Source organism: Nicotiana attenuata, chromosome 1 (assembly GCF_001879085.1).
Source record: "Nicotiana attenuata strain UT chromosome 1, NIATTr2, whole genome shotgun sequence".
NCBI classification, from domain to species: Eukaryota; Viridiplantae; Streptophyta; class Magnoliopsida; order Solanales; family Solanaceae; genus Nicotiana; species Nicotiana attenuata.
Window position 1 is genome coordinate 29712589 of NC_031989.1, and position 16776 is coordinate 29729364.

Genomic DNA, 16776 nt, shown 5'->3' on the forward strand with positions numbered 1-16776 from the left:
TTTAATTTAAATTCGAATTTTAGAACGTTATCTATAGACTCAAAATTATCTTTTAATTCAAATTCCGTGTGTGTGTGTGTGTGTGTATATATATATATATATATATATATATATAATATATAATATATTATATTATATTATATTTGTATTTAATTAAAATAGTCAACTATAGAATAAAGTTACCATATATTATTGATATTTATTAGCTTGCCACTTGGCTTAACCATAATGTCAATTATATATGCTTGCTTTAATATATATATAAATATAGATATTTTTTACTTTCCAAAAAAATAGTTTGTGGTCGTTAAAATTTGAAATTTCTATGATAAAGTTTCCCGTCGCAAATTTTCATCCACGTCGATGAATTGTCCGTCACAAATTATGTTGACATTAGACGTTACTTATATTTGATATTTTTGTGTCCAAGTTTCTGTTAGAGGTAACTATTTCCTTCATTCTGTAAGATATTCTGAGAAAAACAGTTTTGCCATATGAATATATGATGAACTTGTGCTCTGTTAGTATAAAGCATCAAATGCTCGAAATGTATTGCAGCTAGGATTTTACATATAATTCCATTTAATATGAGTAACATATATAGTACAGCACATCATAATTATGATCTCGCTTTGTTACTACATGACAACACCACAATATTTAATCACTGAAACCCCAGTATAACTTTTGCTGGCCTTTTCTGTATGCTGCTGATGAATAGTTCTAACTTTTCAGTCATTTGCCTTTATTTTTGGCATTGACTTTTACCTGTAAAAGGTCAAAACCATTTTGTGTTAGATAAGCCAATCAGGAATGGTGTTGGCATTGATAGAAGTTATTTCAGATAGAATTTTTACACTATCAGGCCATTAACAACCTGGAAACTAAGGCATCTTACTTGCTACAACAAGTAAAAATACACTAATTTGTAAATTATACTGTTCAGAATCATTTAGTTTAATGAATTAGAAACCAAGGCTAGGAAATAATTGATCAATATTATTGGAGTAAGGTTTTTTGTTTTGCTTTGTGCAAAAAACCTCTATCTGTAAACAGACACAATTTAGCAGAAACAATTGTTGCTGCTAGAGTTTCAAATCAATTTGTTTATTGAAGTTTGATTCGCAATTGCTAATAAAAGGAAAAAGATTTACCTTTGGTTAGATACTACTCTTGCAAAATTGTGTGGCTCAGGTTGGCTTAACTGCAGATGGATGGGGGCATGCACTTCCCTACTAATTGTGAAGTAATATGGAGTAGTGCTGTTTCCATTCACTTCATTTGCATCCCTTGTACCAAAAGCCTGAGAAATTCTTTTTTGACTCATTGATGGAATAGGGATAAAATTTACTCGCATCTAGTGTTTAAACCAAGCAAATAAAAGCATTTGGATCATGCATATACGCTTTTATCACTTCACTCTGGCTAAGTAGTGTGTTTGTTTTCTCACTTCAAGTGTGAATCTTATGGTTACATTGCTTGGTTTGGAGTAAGCAATGGATAAGTATGTCCAGAAAGAATATTTTGATGTCGCATGTTATGTTTAAGAAGCAAGTTACCTTTTTATATAAATCCACATTCTCTTGTTGAATGATGTTTACCTTCTCGACGAGTTCCAAATTTTCTTGATGCATTAGACTCCCCTGTGTGAGTTAGTAAACATAGGAACATAGTCAAGACATCAGATTAACAATGTTTTTAGTAATTGATGAACAATACTTGTTATCCTTTTCCAATCTCTTCTTCATGTGATGAAACTTGAAAATTGCTAACTATATTGCATACCTTCCAAGATAGCTCTTGAATCTCATCATGTAATATTTGCTCCTGCACCAATCAAAGGACATTATTGAGTTTTTGTGTTCCAGCAATCCAAGATGCATGTTATCGTGTTGCAAATATAATTATGGAGTCATGTTGATCGCTGACCTTTTTCGTACGGATGCCTCTTATGCTCGTTTCTAGTCGATTCTCCAGATTTTGTAGGTCCTTAATAGTCAACCCATATAGTTGTTCCCCCATGACTTGCCTGGTTTATCATTCAGTAAGGAATTGCTAGTTGATTAGAATTATGCTTGAATAAGACTACTATCCTGAAGTATCAAGAGCAATACACTACCTATGATTTTGTTGCAGTTCCTGTAACTGTTGCCGCAACATTGCTGCCTCTTTCTGCCAATACTAGCAAGTAAACTGTGAATATATATATACTCAGGGATTGTGAATGTACAAGTTTCAGTATCAAAAGTATAGACGTTAAGTTCGCGTAGAAATATTTATATAATCTGGCCACTTAAAAGGCACTTGCAGGTCTATATAATACGCATTATTAAGTAGTAGTTTAATATACTGTGTGTAAATTAGACCCTAACTAGACATACTGTGAGGTCTTTTAATAATTCATTGGCATAGCATTAAACTTCTTACTTCTGTTCAGGTTACTCTGTGTCTGTGATTATATAACAGTAATGCAGGGGTTGACAACCACTTGCTTGAAACTTAAATTTACTCAACTTAAGTCAGCAGAAAGGTTATTTACTCAACTAAATAACCTTTTGTCACTGAGTACTCTTTGAAGGTTAATAACTTAATATCTGTCTATTTCATCCCACTAGTTATGCAGCCAAATTATTGACAAAGAAATCAACTCCCATACTTCTGTCAATCTTCCAATTTCAGTGCCCATTTTTACAGCAAACATTATCTAGAAATCAATCTGAGATTCGCACAATATCTTGAATGATGGATAAGAAGAAAAAGTTATCACATAATAGTTGTCCAACTAGATTCTAAAACTAGTAATTCCTCTCTTGAATATATACAAGAGCTTCTGAAATCAAAGATACATGCCGACACTATTATGTACAGTTTCCTCTTCCATCGTTCTAGGAGGTACTCTTCTTGAAAACTAAAGACTTGTTTTTGTTCCTACTACCTCTCTAGAGTCTCAGTTCAGTTACCTTGCTGAGCTGAAGAAGCTGTATAAATCTTTATCTGGATCTACGATGCTACCAAATGATTTAATCACACATTGGGTGTGCGGACTAGCAAGCAGAGGCAATTCTAGAATTTATAGTCAGTGAATTCAGAATGATCCATTTTATCTGTATATATACACAAGCAACTCTTTTTTGTTTGCATATGTACTTGTGGATCGATTAGAAAGTAATATGGTGAGTTAAACTCATTGGACTGCTCTAGATCCGCCTCTGCTACTAAGTTGCGTTTTTTTTTTTTTTTTTAAAAAATACTGCTTGATTAGTAGTGGGTTAACTAAACTGCAGGATGCCTCTGCATCTCGTTCTCTTCAGTATATCTTTTCAAGTTTGGCGATGAATTTATAAAGGGGATGCATCACGTCACATCCCAGCCATACTGTTCGACCAAGACAAACGAACTATTTTTTAATGGAATCATGCGAAACAACATTTGATCATGAAAAGAGATCCTTTGCAGCTATATGTGTGCTGAGTTTTAGATTGCAGCTATTTTTCAGTATGTGACTTATGGCCATTACATTTCCTTGGCTAGCTGTTTTTTAACGAAAAAGCTCACGTCTAATAGCTTATATCTTTCACTAATTTCCAATTACATTTGGACATTCAATCATGTGCCCCCATGATTTACACTTCATCTGACATCCAATAAACTAAATCATTCACTACATTAGGTGTATATATGGTTCATCTAGCAAAGATTTGTACTTTGACACACAGTGGCAGAAAGTACTTTTCATGTCTGCTTCCTTCTCTGACATAATTCCATTAAAAAATAGTTCGTTCCTCTTTATTGTACAGGACTTGGACTACCCGTTTGCATCAAAAAGATCTATCACATTCCTTGTGTGGATCTAATAGGACTATATATAGAGTAGTAGTCAAAGGGATTGTAATATTCTACTTCAGATGTTGAAGTGCTGGTATTTGTCAAAGAGCCCTAATTCAAGTAAATCAACTCTCTTAAGTTATTTTCGCATGGTCAGCACCCCCGCCAACAACCTCAGGGTCGTGGGTTTGAGTCACCAAAGAAGCAATAGCTCTAGCAAATAAGGTTCAAAGGGGAATTAAAAAAAAAAAAAAAAAGAGTTAATTTTGCATATGATCACTGATTTTTTTCCCACTTTAACAGTAAAGTCGCACAACTATATCAAAAACATGACAAGATGAAAATTTCTAGCACGTATATACCGAAACTTCCAAGCACATGCAGAAAGGAGTAGTAGAGTGATGAAAATATTACCTTCAGTTCTGAAACTGGATTGTGCAATTGGTGATGCTCGTCTTTCGTTTTATTATATCGTTCAACAATTGATTTCACACTGGTATTTGAAAAGGGGCAAAAAACTGGTCAAATAACTGTATTATTTATATAAATACTGACGATAAAACTTATCCCCACCTAGTGTTTTGAAAGTTACAGAGATATGAAAGGTTACACCTTAAAAATAAAATTTACGATTAAAGAAACGACAAAGTGAACTAGATAGAATAACTACTCACATTCCAAATATATTAACAACACTATTGATCTTTCTTTCCTTTCCCAAGCAACTAATAATGTTAATTTCAATCTTGTATGAAGCTAACGATTAAGGCTGTTGTACTTTCATTTCTGTTTCACTGTTGTTTTTCGAAAGTGAAGTTCTCCAATATTCGCATTCTGCTATTTTCATGTCTCAACTTAAGAATGTCTATTGGTTAAACACTTGCAACGGACCAAAGATTCTGAATTGTGAGAATACAGTTTTGATAAATAAACTATATATTCACAAATTATTCAGGTATTATACCATTATAAATAGCAGCAAGATTGTGATGACCCGATAGGTCATTTGTAGATTTTCCCTTCATTTATGTGTTTCGAGACCTCAAGCAGCTCCATTTAGCCTTCCTCGATTTGCATGTGCAGTCCGTATCTTTTTTCAGAAAAAAATTATGTGAAAAACTAAAGAAAATATGAAATTTTGCCTTAAAACTCATTTGAGTTGACTACGGTTAACGTTTTGCGTAAACGGACCCGGATCAGTATTTAGACGGTCCCGGTAGGTCCGTATCATGATTTAGGACTTGGGAGTATTCCCGAAATCGAATTCGGAAGTCCCTGACTTGATTTAACCTAATTTGTTGAAAGCTAGCAATTTAAAGGTTTAAAGAATTCCTAAGTTTGACCGTAGGTTGACTTTGTCGTTACGTGGTTCGGATTTTGGTTCCAGAACTTGGTATAGGTTTATTTAAGTATTTATGACTTGTTTGCAAATTTTGGTGCAAAATGGAATTGATTTGACGTGATTCGGACGTCCGATTGAAAAATTGAAAGTTCTAAAGTTTCTTTGAAAATTTCATTTGTTTTGGTGTTTGATTCATAGTTCTAGGTGTTATTTTGGTGTTTTGATCGCGCGAGCGAGTTCGAATGATGTTATTACACTTGTGTGCATATTTGGTTTTGAGCCCCGAGGGCTCGGGTGAGTTTCGAATGCGCTTCGGAGAGTTCATGGGAGATCAAATATTTTGCTGGTGCTCAGATCTCGCATTTGGGGGAAATTAGTCGCACTTGCGACAACCCCATTTGCGAGCTTCATGCTCGCATTCACGAAGAGCACAATGGCCTGAGGAGTTCGTATTTGAGAACTCCCTATCGCATTTGCGATGATGGTGTGGCCTGGGTGTTGGTCGCAATTGCGATCACTGAGTCGCTTTTGCGACATGTCCAAGTTCGCATTTGCGAACAATTCATCGCAAATGCGATGAAAGCAGAGTTGGGAGTTCTTCGCAATTGCGATAGTTTTCTCACGTTTGGGTATTGCCATATCTGCGCCCGGATAAAAAGCTGAAAATGCAGGATTTAGCTTATTTTTCACAAACTCTCAACCCTAAATACCCTCGAGGCGATTTTTCCAAGAGGTTTTCTTCCTAAATTTATCGGTAAGCAACTTTAATCTATTTTCTTTCAATTACCCACTACCTTTCAAGTGTTTTCAATATTAAATCTATGATTTTTATGGTAGAAATTAGGGATCTGGATAGAATTAGGAATATTTATGAATTTGCAATTTAGACATCGAATTGAGATCAGATTTCAAAATAAACTACATAACCTGGCTCGGGGGTGAATGGATAATCGGGTTTTGGTTTGAATCTCGGGTTTTTACCAAGCGAGTCCGAAGTTGACTTTGTTGACTTTTTAAGAAAAGTGTAAAGATCTTAACTTTATGCATTGTAATTGATTTTCCTAGCATTGTTTGTTGATATTAAGTCAATTTTTGGTTAGATTCGGTTGGTCCGGAGGCGAATTTTAGAGGAAAGGCCCCGGTTGAGCTTTGATTTACTTGCGGAGCGAGGTAAATATTGGGTCTAACCTTGAATTGAGGGAATTAGGAACCTTTGAACTCTGTGTTAAGTGAATTACATGTGTAGCGGCGTACATGTGAATTATTTTATTCCATGTCTTAACTGTCACATGCTTTAAATTGCTTCCTGTGCCTTAACTTGCTACTTGTCCTCATTATTCTCGTATTAAAATGTTCGTTTCTCCCGTGCTTCCATGATTAATTGTTACTTTCCTTAATTGTCTTACTTGTACACTTTAACTATCTTGTGTTTGACTTGTCTTGTTGCTTGTATTAATTGTAGCATTCCTTGACTTGGTACGAGGTTCCTTTATGGCTTTGCTTTCATATTCTTTAATCGTAGCGATTCTTGTGAATTGAGTCGTTGAGTTGATTTCATATATTGATTTTGCTTATGGATCGGGTTGCACGCCACAACGGGTGGAATAAGGGAGGATTATTATTGATATGGTGGGATCGGGTTGCACGCTGCAACGGATTTTATATGTGATTTTGATATGGTGAGAGAGGATTATGATATTGATTCTGATTATATGGTGGGATCGGGTTGCGCGCCGCAATAGATTACATATTATTCTAAATATTGATATGGTGGCATAAGGGAGGATTGAGTTTGTACTGTGGGATCCGGTTGCACGCCGCAACAGATTGTATGTTTTATATTCATTGTTGCATTGTGTTAGCTTTCAGTATCTTCATACGAGATTCCGAGGATTGATATTTCTGGTTTTACTGATTTCGAGGATTGAGTTTATTTTTATTAGTTAACTGCCTTATTTTTTTTGGCGTTCCTTTCATGTTATTATTACTATGCTGCGTACAGGTTATTGTAAGTGACCCGCCTTAGCCTCGTCACTACTTCGTCGAAGTTAGGCTTGCCACTTACCGATTACATGGGGTCAGTTGTACTCATACTGCACTCTGCACTTCTTGTGGAGGTTTTGGAGTAGGTCCTAGCGGCAGTCAGTAGATTGCTCGGATTGATTTCTTGATGGAGACTTGCGGTACAACTGCTTGGCGTTCGCAGCCCTGAAGTCTCCTTCTACCTTATCCGAGCAGTTTAATTCATTTCAGACAGTTTTGCTTTCATCCAGACCATTATTTGTATTATTCTAGTAGGTCGTGCACTTGTAATACCAGTTATAGGATTGTATCTAGATATCGCTGTTGATATGATTTTCTCATTCTATCTCAGTTTACTTAGTTTCTTGGTTATTATTTAATTAGAACTGTTAAAAATGGCTATAATTATTCTAACATTGGCTTGCCCAGCAAGTGAAATGTTAGGTGTCATCACAGTCCCGAGGGTGAAAATTCTGGGTCGTGACAAAGATTGAACAGTTGAACTCATTGATTATATACAACATGTGCCTCTTGTTTGGAAATGTATCCCGTTTACCTACATATTATCTTTTGAGAGTTTCAGCTTTATAGCATGTTTGGCCAAGCTTATTTTTGGCCAAAAGTGCTTTTTTTTTTTTTTTTTTTTTTTTTTTTTTACCAAAAGCACTTTTGGCCAAAAACACTTTTCCTGTAATGATGAACGCAGGAACACATTCCCTTTTTAACTCTCGACCAATAAATGATAACGTAGAAATTGGAATATATATTTGAATACTTGTAATTCAAAATACAATATTTGTTGAGATAAGCTCTAGGATAATCGTCTACCGATAATATATAGTATCAATCTCAATCTCTTCCAATTCTCGTATATGATATGTATATATCTATTAGAGGATAACTCCACTATGAATGAATATATACTGAATTTATCGGAATCCCTCAATTCTTAAACAGCATGATGGTGAAGCTAATTAAGCAGGCTCATGTTAGTAAATTCCCCTAAATGTTGGCTAATATACTTGGATTACTAGCTACACTTATCCATCCATGAATTCTTATTAGTCCGTTAAAAAAATGATACATTACTATATTAGGAAATAATTTAACCTTAAACTTTTTCATTTATCCAATTTATTGTTAATGAGAAGCTTTTATAACCTCACTAATTGAGATCCCCACAAAAGCTTTTGCCCTTTAACTTTTTAAAATCACAAGTTCCAAAAGTCTTTCTTTTACTTAAATTGTATGCTGAGTTAAACTACGTCACATAAATAAAAGTATGAGAAAAGAATTAAGTTCTAAACACTATGTAACAAAAGTTATTGCTCAGGTTAGTTACCATTTTTTTATAGCTTACCAACTACTAACACTTATCATAAGGATTTACCTAGTTAATAACCTTAATTATACGTCACTTGATTGTGTAAGTACTCTTTTAGATTGTCGGTGTATAGACGCTCCTAAACTCTTAGAAGTTAAGGATGAAGTTGATAATATTATTACCGTGCAATGCACCTTAAAGGATAATCATCTAGAAGGGCAGCTCGGTACTAAGCTCCCGCTATGCGGGATTCGGGGAAAAGCTAGACCATACATTTTTGCAAGAGACTGTTTTCGCGACTGTAACTGTAACCTCTTGGTCACATGCTAGCAACATTACCGGGTACGCTAACTCCCCTTCAAAGGACAATCATTTGAGTAGATTTAGTTTTTAGAGCTTGCATTATGGTGCAACGCTAAACAGTGCACTACGAATGCTATACAGTGATGTTTCTTAGGTTTAATATAGATAGAATATGGTCTTTAGAACTTTAGGCCTAGATTTTAGGTATGGAATTATCAATGTTCACTCTGATATAATGTTAGAAAACTGGATAGAAAATGGTACTTCCACACTATCGAGTAGTAAGCTAGGTTTTGTCAGTTGCTTCTTATGATAAAGGAGAGACTAAGGATAAATAAGTTCCTTTTCGAAGCATCAATTGCATAAACTTTTTGGCCGTTTATATTACATCCTTTGAGGTGCGACCCTTTCCAAATTTGCGCAAATACAGAATATGCTTTGTGCACTTTGAGGTGTGGCCCTTCCCGAATTTTGCGCAAATACAGAGTATGCTTTGTGCACTGGATAACTTTTTTTGCCTTTTTTGCTTATCATGGACAAACCATCATGATGCTATGTATCTGAGTATCTGACCCAAATCTAAGCAGCTTCGTGTTATCTCTGCCTGTCCTAAAGAAAAATTACTAAATTTGAACAACTTTCTCCATTTATTTCCTTGTTTATGACGAATTAGGAACCCGTATAACTGAGAAGGGAACAATAACAGAAGAAATATCCTTGAAGAACTGAAGGAGAAAAAAAAATAAAGAAGACCGTTCACTAAATAATTATATAGAATCTGTATTCTTGTGATAAATACATATATTATCCATGTTGCTCGGATTTTTCAAAAATACTATCAAGTATGTATAAACACATATACAATCAGGGGCGGACCTAGTGCATAGGCTACGGGTTCCCGGGAATCCAGTAACTCTTGCGTAGACCTTGTATTTATATTAAAAAATTCACTAAATATTGGTAAATATCTGACTGTGAACCCAGTTATTATTGTATATTAATATGAAATTACGGTAGGAACCCATAAGCCTCAAATCCTAGATCAGCCTCTGTATATAATCTACAATTTATAGATTTTTGGAGTATGGTACATGTGCGGTAGCATTTTTGGGAAGACCCGACCAACATATAGTCTGTATATAATAGATGTATCACTTAAAATTTTGTTTGTATTATAATTTATAGTTAAGCTAGCTCAAATTAACCATGTATAATTTCATGCGATGATTATATAACCTGTCATATTATGGTGAATATTAGCTCATGATCTCATCAAATAAGCAAAGAGAGACCTTCAAGCTACTTAGTAGGAGTATATAAGAACACAAGAGATGTATTATTTGTAGTTTTTTTTATGAGCAGAAAATAGAGAACAGGTAATTAGGAATATTCAATTGCAAGTTGATGGTATTGGACAAGAAGGCAAAAAGCAAAATTTCATGCACTCAAAATTTACCTAGTGCTTACCAAATTAAACAGCATAGGATTCGGAAAAAAGAACATCATAATATAAACAACAAAATGAGATATATACTATATATGAAAATGAAAAATAATTACCTTGCGTTAGAAAATTCATAGAGCTTTCCAGTACTTGAGAAAATAATCAATCCAACTTGTGCATCACAGAGAATAGCTAACTCCTTAGCTTTCTTCAACAATCCATTCCTTCTCTTAGAAAAAGTCACTTGCCTACTTGATGAGTTATCAATTCTTCTGATCACAATCTTTCCCCTTCCCATCTTATCTTGCTAGGGTTGTCTCTACAAAAAAAGATTAATTAAAGAAAAAACGAATGGATTAAGAGAATATTAGGTATTTTAGGTTAAAAGTGAAGTATGAAGGAAAGGAAAGATAAGCTTACTTGGGTTTGTTTGAGCTTTTTGGAAATTAAACAAAGTTTTTTTGGTGAAGTTTGGCCAAGGGTTTGCCTCACATCAAAGTCAGGAAAGGAGCTACTTTTATAAGCCAATGAGAAGTCTGAGACCCCATCATAAGCACTAGTGACATAAAAATATATTTTGTACAACTTGGTCATTTAAATATATACTGCTCCCTCTCCTCAAAATTGATCATTTCGGCAGACTAAATTTATCCTGAAATATTTGAAATTCAAGAAAAACAAAAAGAGTTGCTACTATTTTTTTTTCAAACTTCAATTAGTGGAAAGTTAATTAAGTGAGTTGCTCAACAGAGATATAAATGATGGTTTATAAATACTTCTTTAGTTAAGGAAATTAAATGTCTTTAGTACGAAGTATGCAAAACCTTCGGGCCTCGTTTGGTACGAGGGATAAGGAATAATTAATCCCCGGATTAAATTTTAAATGAGTTTATACCATGTTTGGTTGAGATAAAACTGTGATACTAGTTGGATTTTGCATCTGTTACTGCTACTGGTTTCTAGAATAATTAGTTGTTTAGTTTTAGGAGGAGTCTACTAGAAGATTCAGAATTTTAATTATAGTAAGAGTTTAGTAATTTACACTACAACAAATATGATATTTAGCTACGAAATTAATAGTTACGACACAAAATTTGTCACTAATTGTTTACTTTTTGTGACAAAATTTATATTTCGTGTCTAGATACACGAGCCATATACTTTTAGTGACGAAACATAAAAAGTTGTAGCTAAGTTTTGTCCACTAAAGTTTCCCACAAAAAATGAGTTGGCGCCATTTACCGGGAAATATTTAGCTACAAAGATAATGTTATTGGTGACGAAATAATTTTGTCACTGATGTTGTATACTATTTGTGACAAAATATTTTTGTCCTAATAAATACTTAATTTTAGATAAGAAAAAATTTCGTCACAAAAATAGATTGTTAAATTAGCGACAACTAAAGTTGTGTAGCTAAACAATGCGAACTTTAGCTGCAATATATATTACTTATTTGTGAAATATAGTTTTTGTCACTAATAATTTAAACAATTTATGACGATCTTTGTGTTGTCCCTATATATATAATACTTAATTTAGCCACGATGAGGTTTTGTCTCAAATAATATATTGTCTAGCTAGAACTAGAAATTCATCACAAAACACTCATTTTTTTGTTATCAATATTAGATTTCATATTTGGATGTACTAACTTAGGGATTATATTCGAATTTTATAAGAACCTTTTTCTTCTAAAAATTTCCACCAAAAAAATATTGGACGCCATTTATTAAATAATAATTAGCTACAAAAATAAAAAATGTTGTTCACTCATTATTTTATCGTTGACCTTATATATGATTTGTGACGGAAATAAAAATATGTGCCTCAAGTTGTTAAAATAACATTAAGAAAAACGGAAGCTTGGTTCAAATATGCCCTTATTCACTAATAACGGAAGCTTTCGAACACATGAGCTTTTTTACAATGGAAAAGACTTAAATTCACCCCTAAACTGAGTGCAAACAGTTTGGCATACCACTATGGCATTATATACAATTAAATCTCTTTATAACAATCATCCTCTATAATAACATTTCACTATAGTAGCCAAGTTTTCTCTAATCGATTGCTCATGTTATATTTTAACCCTCTATAACCACATTTTACCTATAACAATAGTGATAATCATTATACGAATACTTTTTTTGTAAAATTACCCCTCGATAATAACTCTACTCAAATATTGATTAATCTTGCGTTTCACTGTAATGATGATAATTCTGATGAATTATAGTAAAATTTTCAAAATTACTACTATTTGGTTGAGATAGAAGATTCAAATTTTAAACTTGTAGACTTATCTTCTCCAATTGATCAAGCGTTATATTACTAGAAGTAATTGAAATCTCGAAAACAAACTACACTTATAGGTTTTTTTCCATTAAACCTGAATTTTTTTTTGTTGTACAATTAGTTTTCAAATACGTATGCGTTGGAGAGTTTAATTGTTTGAAGGTACAGTAAAACTAGTTACAATCACAATCATTAACAAGAAAGTGTAGAAATTGCAACATATTTTAGCAACAACAATTATTTTATTGCTAAATATTAGTAATTGGCAACAACTTTGTTTAGTTGTTGGTACATAATAAATTTTTACCCATAAGTTTTTCTTGTTGCTAAATATTTTGACCTTGTTGCCCTATTTGTGTGGTATTATAATAAACTTAAAATACTAAGTAAATTGGCAATAATATGTTTCCGTTGTTGCCAATATTTCTATTGTTGGCAAAATATCTAATTTTCTGAATAACTTATTTGGTTTCTGGTCTATAATCATTTTTCATTTTTTCACAAAAAGCTTAGGCGGCAAAATTTCCCTCGTTTCCCTCTTTTGGCCTAACCCTCCTTCTTTTGTTCCAAACTTCCCAAATTTCATCAAACGCTTCAGAGCTGCTAAGTAGGAACGGAACGATGCTCGGCCTTCCCTCAATCGACGTTAGGGTTTGAAATGGTAAGCTTCTTCAACTCTCTCTAGTTACAGTTATTTCAAGCTTAGGGCGTTGATTTATCATGTAAACGTACGGAGCTTAGGGCTTTCCGCAATTCGAATGGGTCGTCCCTGGAGAGAAGAACTTAATGACTTAGAATGCTAGATTTGAGAATTCTCAGAATAAATCATTTATTTAATATCAAAATTAGTATTTCCAATATGTGTTTCAATATAAAAAGGACTGACTTTTTTCAAAGTATAAGTAGGCTGCGACATAAACTGCTTTGGAGGGTATCGCAGAAACGATAGAGCTTCGCGGCGTAGATCCCTTTGACGCCATTTTCACGATAGTCATGTTTCTCTTTTCCTTCAAGTGAGATTCCTTTCTACTTTCATCAATACTCCTAGTATATTATTCTCTTGACTAGTTATCTTGTTCAATTAAATTCTTCCAGTGCTCCCATTAGTGGGCTACCATTCCATCAAACCAAAAATTAGGGCTTGAAACTCTAAGCTAGTTTTATTTAAGTTTCAGTTGTTCTCCTGGTAGGTTACATTTTGGAGAATAGCAAGCTATGTCCTAATTCTTGTGGGTACACTCCCTCGGTTAGCATAGGCAATACGAGTTTCAGTATATTAGAGTAATGTTTGGAGGTTGATGCCTTGTTTCTTTGATCGTGTTTATATGTTTCTAATACCCTACTAGATTCATCTTCAATGATATATTTGTTGGAAAGAGTAAGGATTTAGTGACACTCTCAGGAACTCTTTTAGAGGTAAGCTCTAAATATGAACTTGAAGATGAATTCCTATTCAGATTCGTATAGAAGTTGATCAAATTGTTGTAGGAAAAAGAACATTGGCAGTACATAATATTGGTCTTTGATTCATTTCTTTGAAGTTTCTTTATTTCTTCATTTCAAATGTATTCTGAAAGCTCTTTAGTGGACTATCTTAGTACTTCAGTTTAAGCAATATGCAAAACTATTTTCCTTACTTGTGGTATAGATAATATTACAAGAATGCTTGCATCTTGTGTTGTGTAGTATTATAAGTATAAACATGTTCGATATCTATGCTGGTATGGAAAACCTAAGGTTATGCATTTCTTGGTAATAGAAAGCATAGTTTACTTTTAATGGTCTCTTGCGTATGGTGATGCGGATTTTCAAGTTAATGTCCTTCGGTGATGCATTCATCTGGTGTAGAATTTTATTTTCCCGCCAAATTCTCTGAATTTAGGCAACTTCTATTGAACTTGACAAGCTTTTGTTTGGGACACAGAGAAATGAATGAAGTTCTTATTGTAGAGATGTAGAGCTTCGGCCACCTTTGTTCACCTTGTGTAGCTAATTTCATTAAAATTGAAGTCAAATGGGCCCAATTGAATTCTGTTAAAATTTTATATCCCACTCGATAAAGCACTTTAGTATTGTTTATTTATCTGCTATGTCATTTTTTTAATCTAAAATTCCTTTATGTTTTCGTGAATTCCAGTATATCTTATGATGTTTGTTTGTGGGACTGACCTATGGACATATTGAGAATGAATATGATCAGTAAATTTATTATCAGCTTCCAACTACTGTTGATTTCCATTTTCTAATCGTTATGTTGTTCTTGTTATTATCAGCTTCCAACAAATGTGTTTTCTTGTTCAATACTTTGAGGTCAACTGCCACCTAATTTTTCCAACTCTCGAGTAAATCAGGTATATTTAATACAACTTACCATTCTATAGATTATTATATTTAATTTGATATAATATCCATGATTGAAGGATTGATTAGATTATATAAATATATAATCATCAAATAATTGCTAAATACATGTAGTTGCTACTATAAATAGAAGAGGAGCTATAGAAATAGCACTGAAATATTTCCAATGCCTTTAAAACTGACAACTGTTGTAAGGGATTAACAAAGTTATGTTTCTTTTTCTTTCTCCTAATTTTGAAAGCTAGATGTGTTCATATGTCTTTTTGACCTTCGGATTGATGGAAATAATTTAGCTATTTTCACTTTGAAAGAAAAAGAAAAAAATGATGAAACCCAACTAAAACTACATTTGCTACATCTTTAGTGACAGGCTCTTTGTGTTTTGCTCATTTGATGTTTGGATAGAGTTGGTAAAATCTACAACTGTCTTCCTGAAATTACAGTGAATCCTTGGGACAGTAAATGAGAATTGAAATGTTAGGTATTAACATTATAGACAACATCATCCACGGAATAGTATAGTATTTCAATGGTGTCATGCGTAAATGAGTCAGGAAAGAAGACTTGAATTCACAAGCAATTGCCTGCTAGCTTCTTGATAAAAAGGGCCATTTGGCTGCTTAATATGTGTTATCTTAATCACAGGTATATGTTACACAAGTGAGTGCCTTGTTTCTATGATATTTCAAAGGATTGCTTGGATTTTGTTTTCTGAAACTTCTATCTTCTTTTTTTCTGTCAGTGAAATGAATGAATGAGGATATAAATAATAACTATATATAATTGCTCTTTTAATTCACGTCAGGTTTGATTCTAATGTGAGAAAGCCTACAAAGATTACCTTTCATTTTGATAGTTAGTAGTTACGAAAATATGGAGAGTGTATGCTGGCAAATAGAGTAGTTTGTGGATGTAAACTGTGATGATATACTAAGAATCGATAAACTTTCACTTATGTTAAAGTTGTAATGATAAAGTTCAATTGTAATTTAAAAATTACTACTAATATATATGATCTACATTTTTTTGCATTATAAATAGTATTTTGAATTGATTTTTTAATAAATAAATGCAGATTCAACTGGAATCAAGGAAGGTTGCGCAAAAGCTAGAAAAAAGTCTCGAGAAATAAAAAAGTTTTTGGGAGAAAGATGATTTTAGAGATCCTAGTTGGAAATTGACGTCAGGCAATTCCATCAACAAAGCAAACAAGTGGAAGGAACTCACAAAAGAGAAAAAAGTTGCAACATCGATTAGATTGCATAGTACTTTTCAAGATAATCGCATTTTTATTGTAGAACATATTAGTTCATCATAAATGCGACAAAAAATAGTCTTTGTCCCAAATTGCCTCATCAGTAATACAATATTTTTTTTTGACTATTGAATTATCTTTTTATTTTTTTGAAAATTGTAATGGTCACTAATCATGACGATTTATATTTACATTTTTGTTTTGTTGGTAATATTAATATTTTAGTGACGAGATGATAGTTTTTACTACAAAATTGCAAACCTTATTTATAAAAGCAAATACGTCGCTAATTTATACATTTAGGGATGAAATACTTTTTTGTCTATAAAAGGCATTTTTTAGTGACAGAATTGTGAGTGTTCAACTACGAAATATATATAACTTTATAGACGATTCATGTTGTCACTAATGAAACTAAATAGTTAGTGACAAAGTAATTTCGTCGGCATTAATGACCTTTTTAGTGACAAAGGTGTACTTTTAACTACGATTTTTTAATACTTTTTATGACGAACAAGTTTGTCATAAATACTATCACTTTGGGGACGAAAAAGGATTTCGTAGTTAATATAACTCTATTTAGCGACGAAACATAAAGTTGT

The 16776-nt window shown here is 33.1% G+C and overlaps 1 protein-coding gene and 1 long non-coding RNA gene across 4 annotated transcripts; one reads left to right on the plus strand and one right to left on the minus strand.

Annotated features, from left to right (window-relative positions):
- On the minus strand, positions 502–10772 carry LOC109223584 (MADS-box transcription factor 23-like). Of its 3 annotated transcripts, none has more exons than XM_019387965.1 (9): positions 10681–10772; positions 10377–10579; positions 4240–4318; positions 2120–2172; positions 1930–2029; positions 1786–1827; positions 1560–1643; positions 1155–1303; positions 502–768 (listed from the first exon to the last, which is right to left on the minus strand). In XM_019387965.1, exons 2-9 carry the CDS (start codon positions 10556–10558, stop codon positions 765–767), a joined length of 693 nt encoding a protein of 230 aa, XP_019243510.1. In that variant the 5' UTR covers positions 10559–10579; positions 10681–10772; the 3' UTR covers positions 502–764. The 3 variants fall into 3 exon arrangements, with proteins under 3 accessions (XP_019243510.1, XP_019243519.1, XP_019243506.1); XM_019387974.1 differs by having other exon boundaries at positions 1602–1643; positions 2120–2181; XM_019387961.1 differs by having other exon boundaries at positions 2120–2181.
- LOC109223611 lies at positions 13081–16375 on the plus strand. Its single transcript, XR_002067607.1, has 3 exons — positions 13081–13219; positions 14832–14909; positions 15995–16375. It is a non-coding gene; the product is annotated as an uncharacterized LOC109223611 (long non-coding RNA).

Excerpts from the sequence above, each read along its gene's own strand:
- LOC109223584 (XM_019387961.1), bottom strand. The coding sequence starts at position 10,558 with ATGGGAAGGGGAAAGATTGTGATCAGAAGAATTGATAACTCATCAAGT. Across the intron at positions 2,182-4,239 it reads ATCCAGTTTCAGAACTGAAG|TATTGGCAGAAAGAGGCAGC; the intron begins GTAATATTTTCA and ends TTTACTTGCTAG. Across the intron at positions 1,304-1,559 it reads ATGTGGATTTATATAAAAAG|GCTTTTGGTACAAGGGATGC; the intron begins GTAACTTGCTTC and ends AGAATTTCTCAG.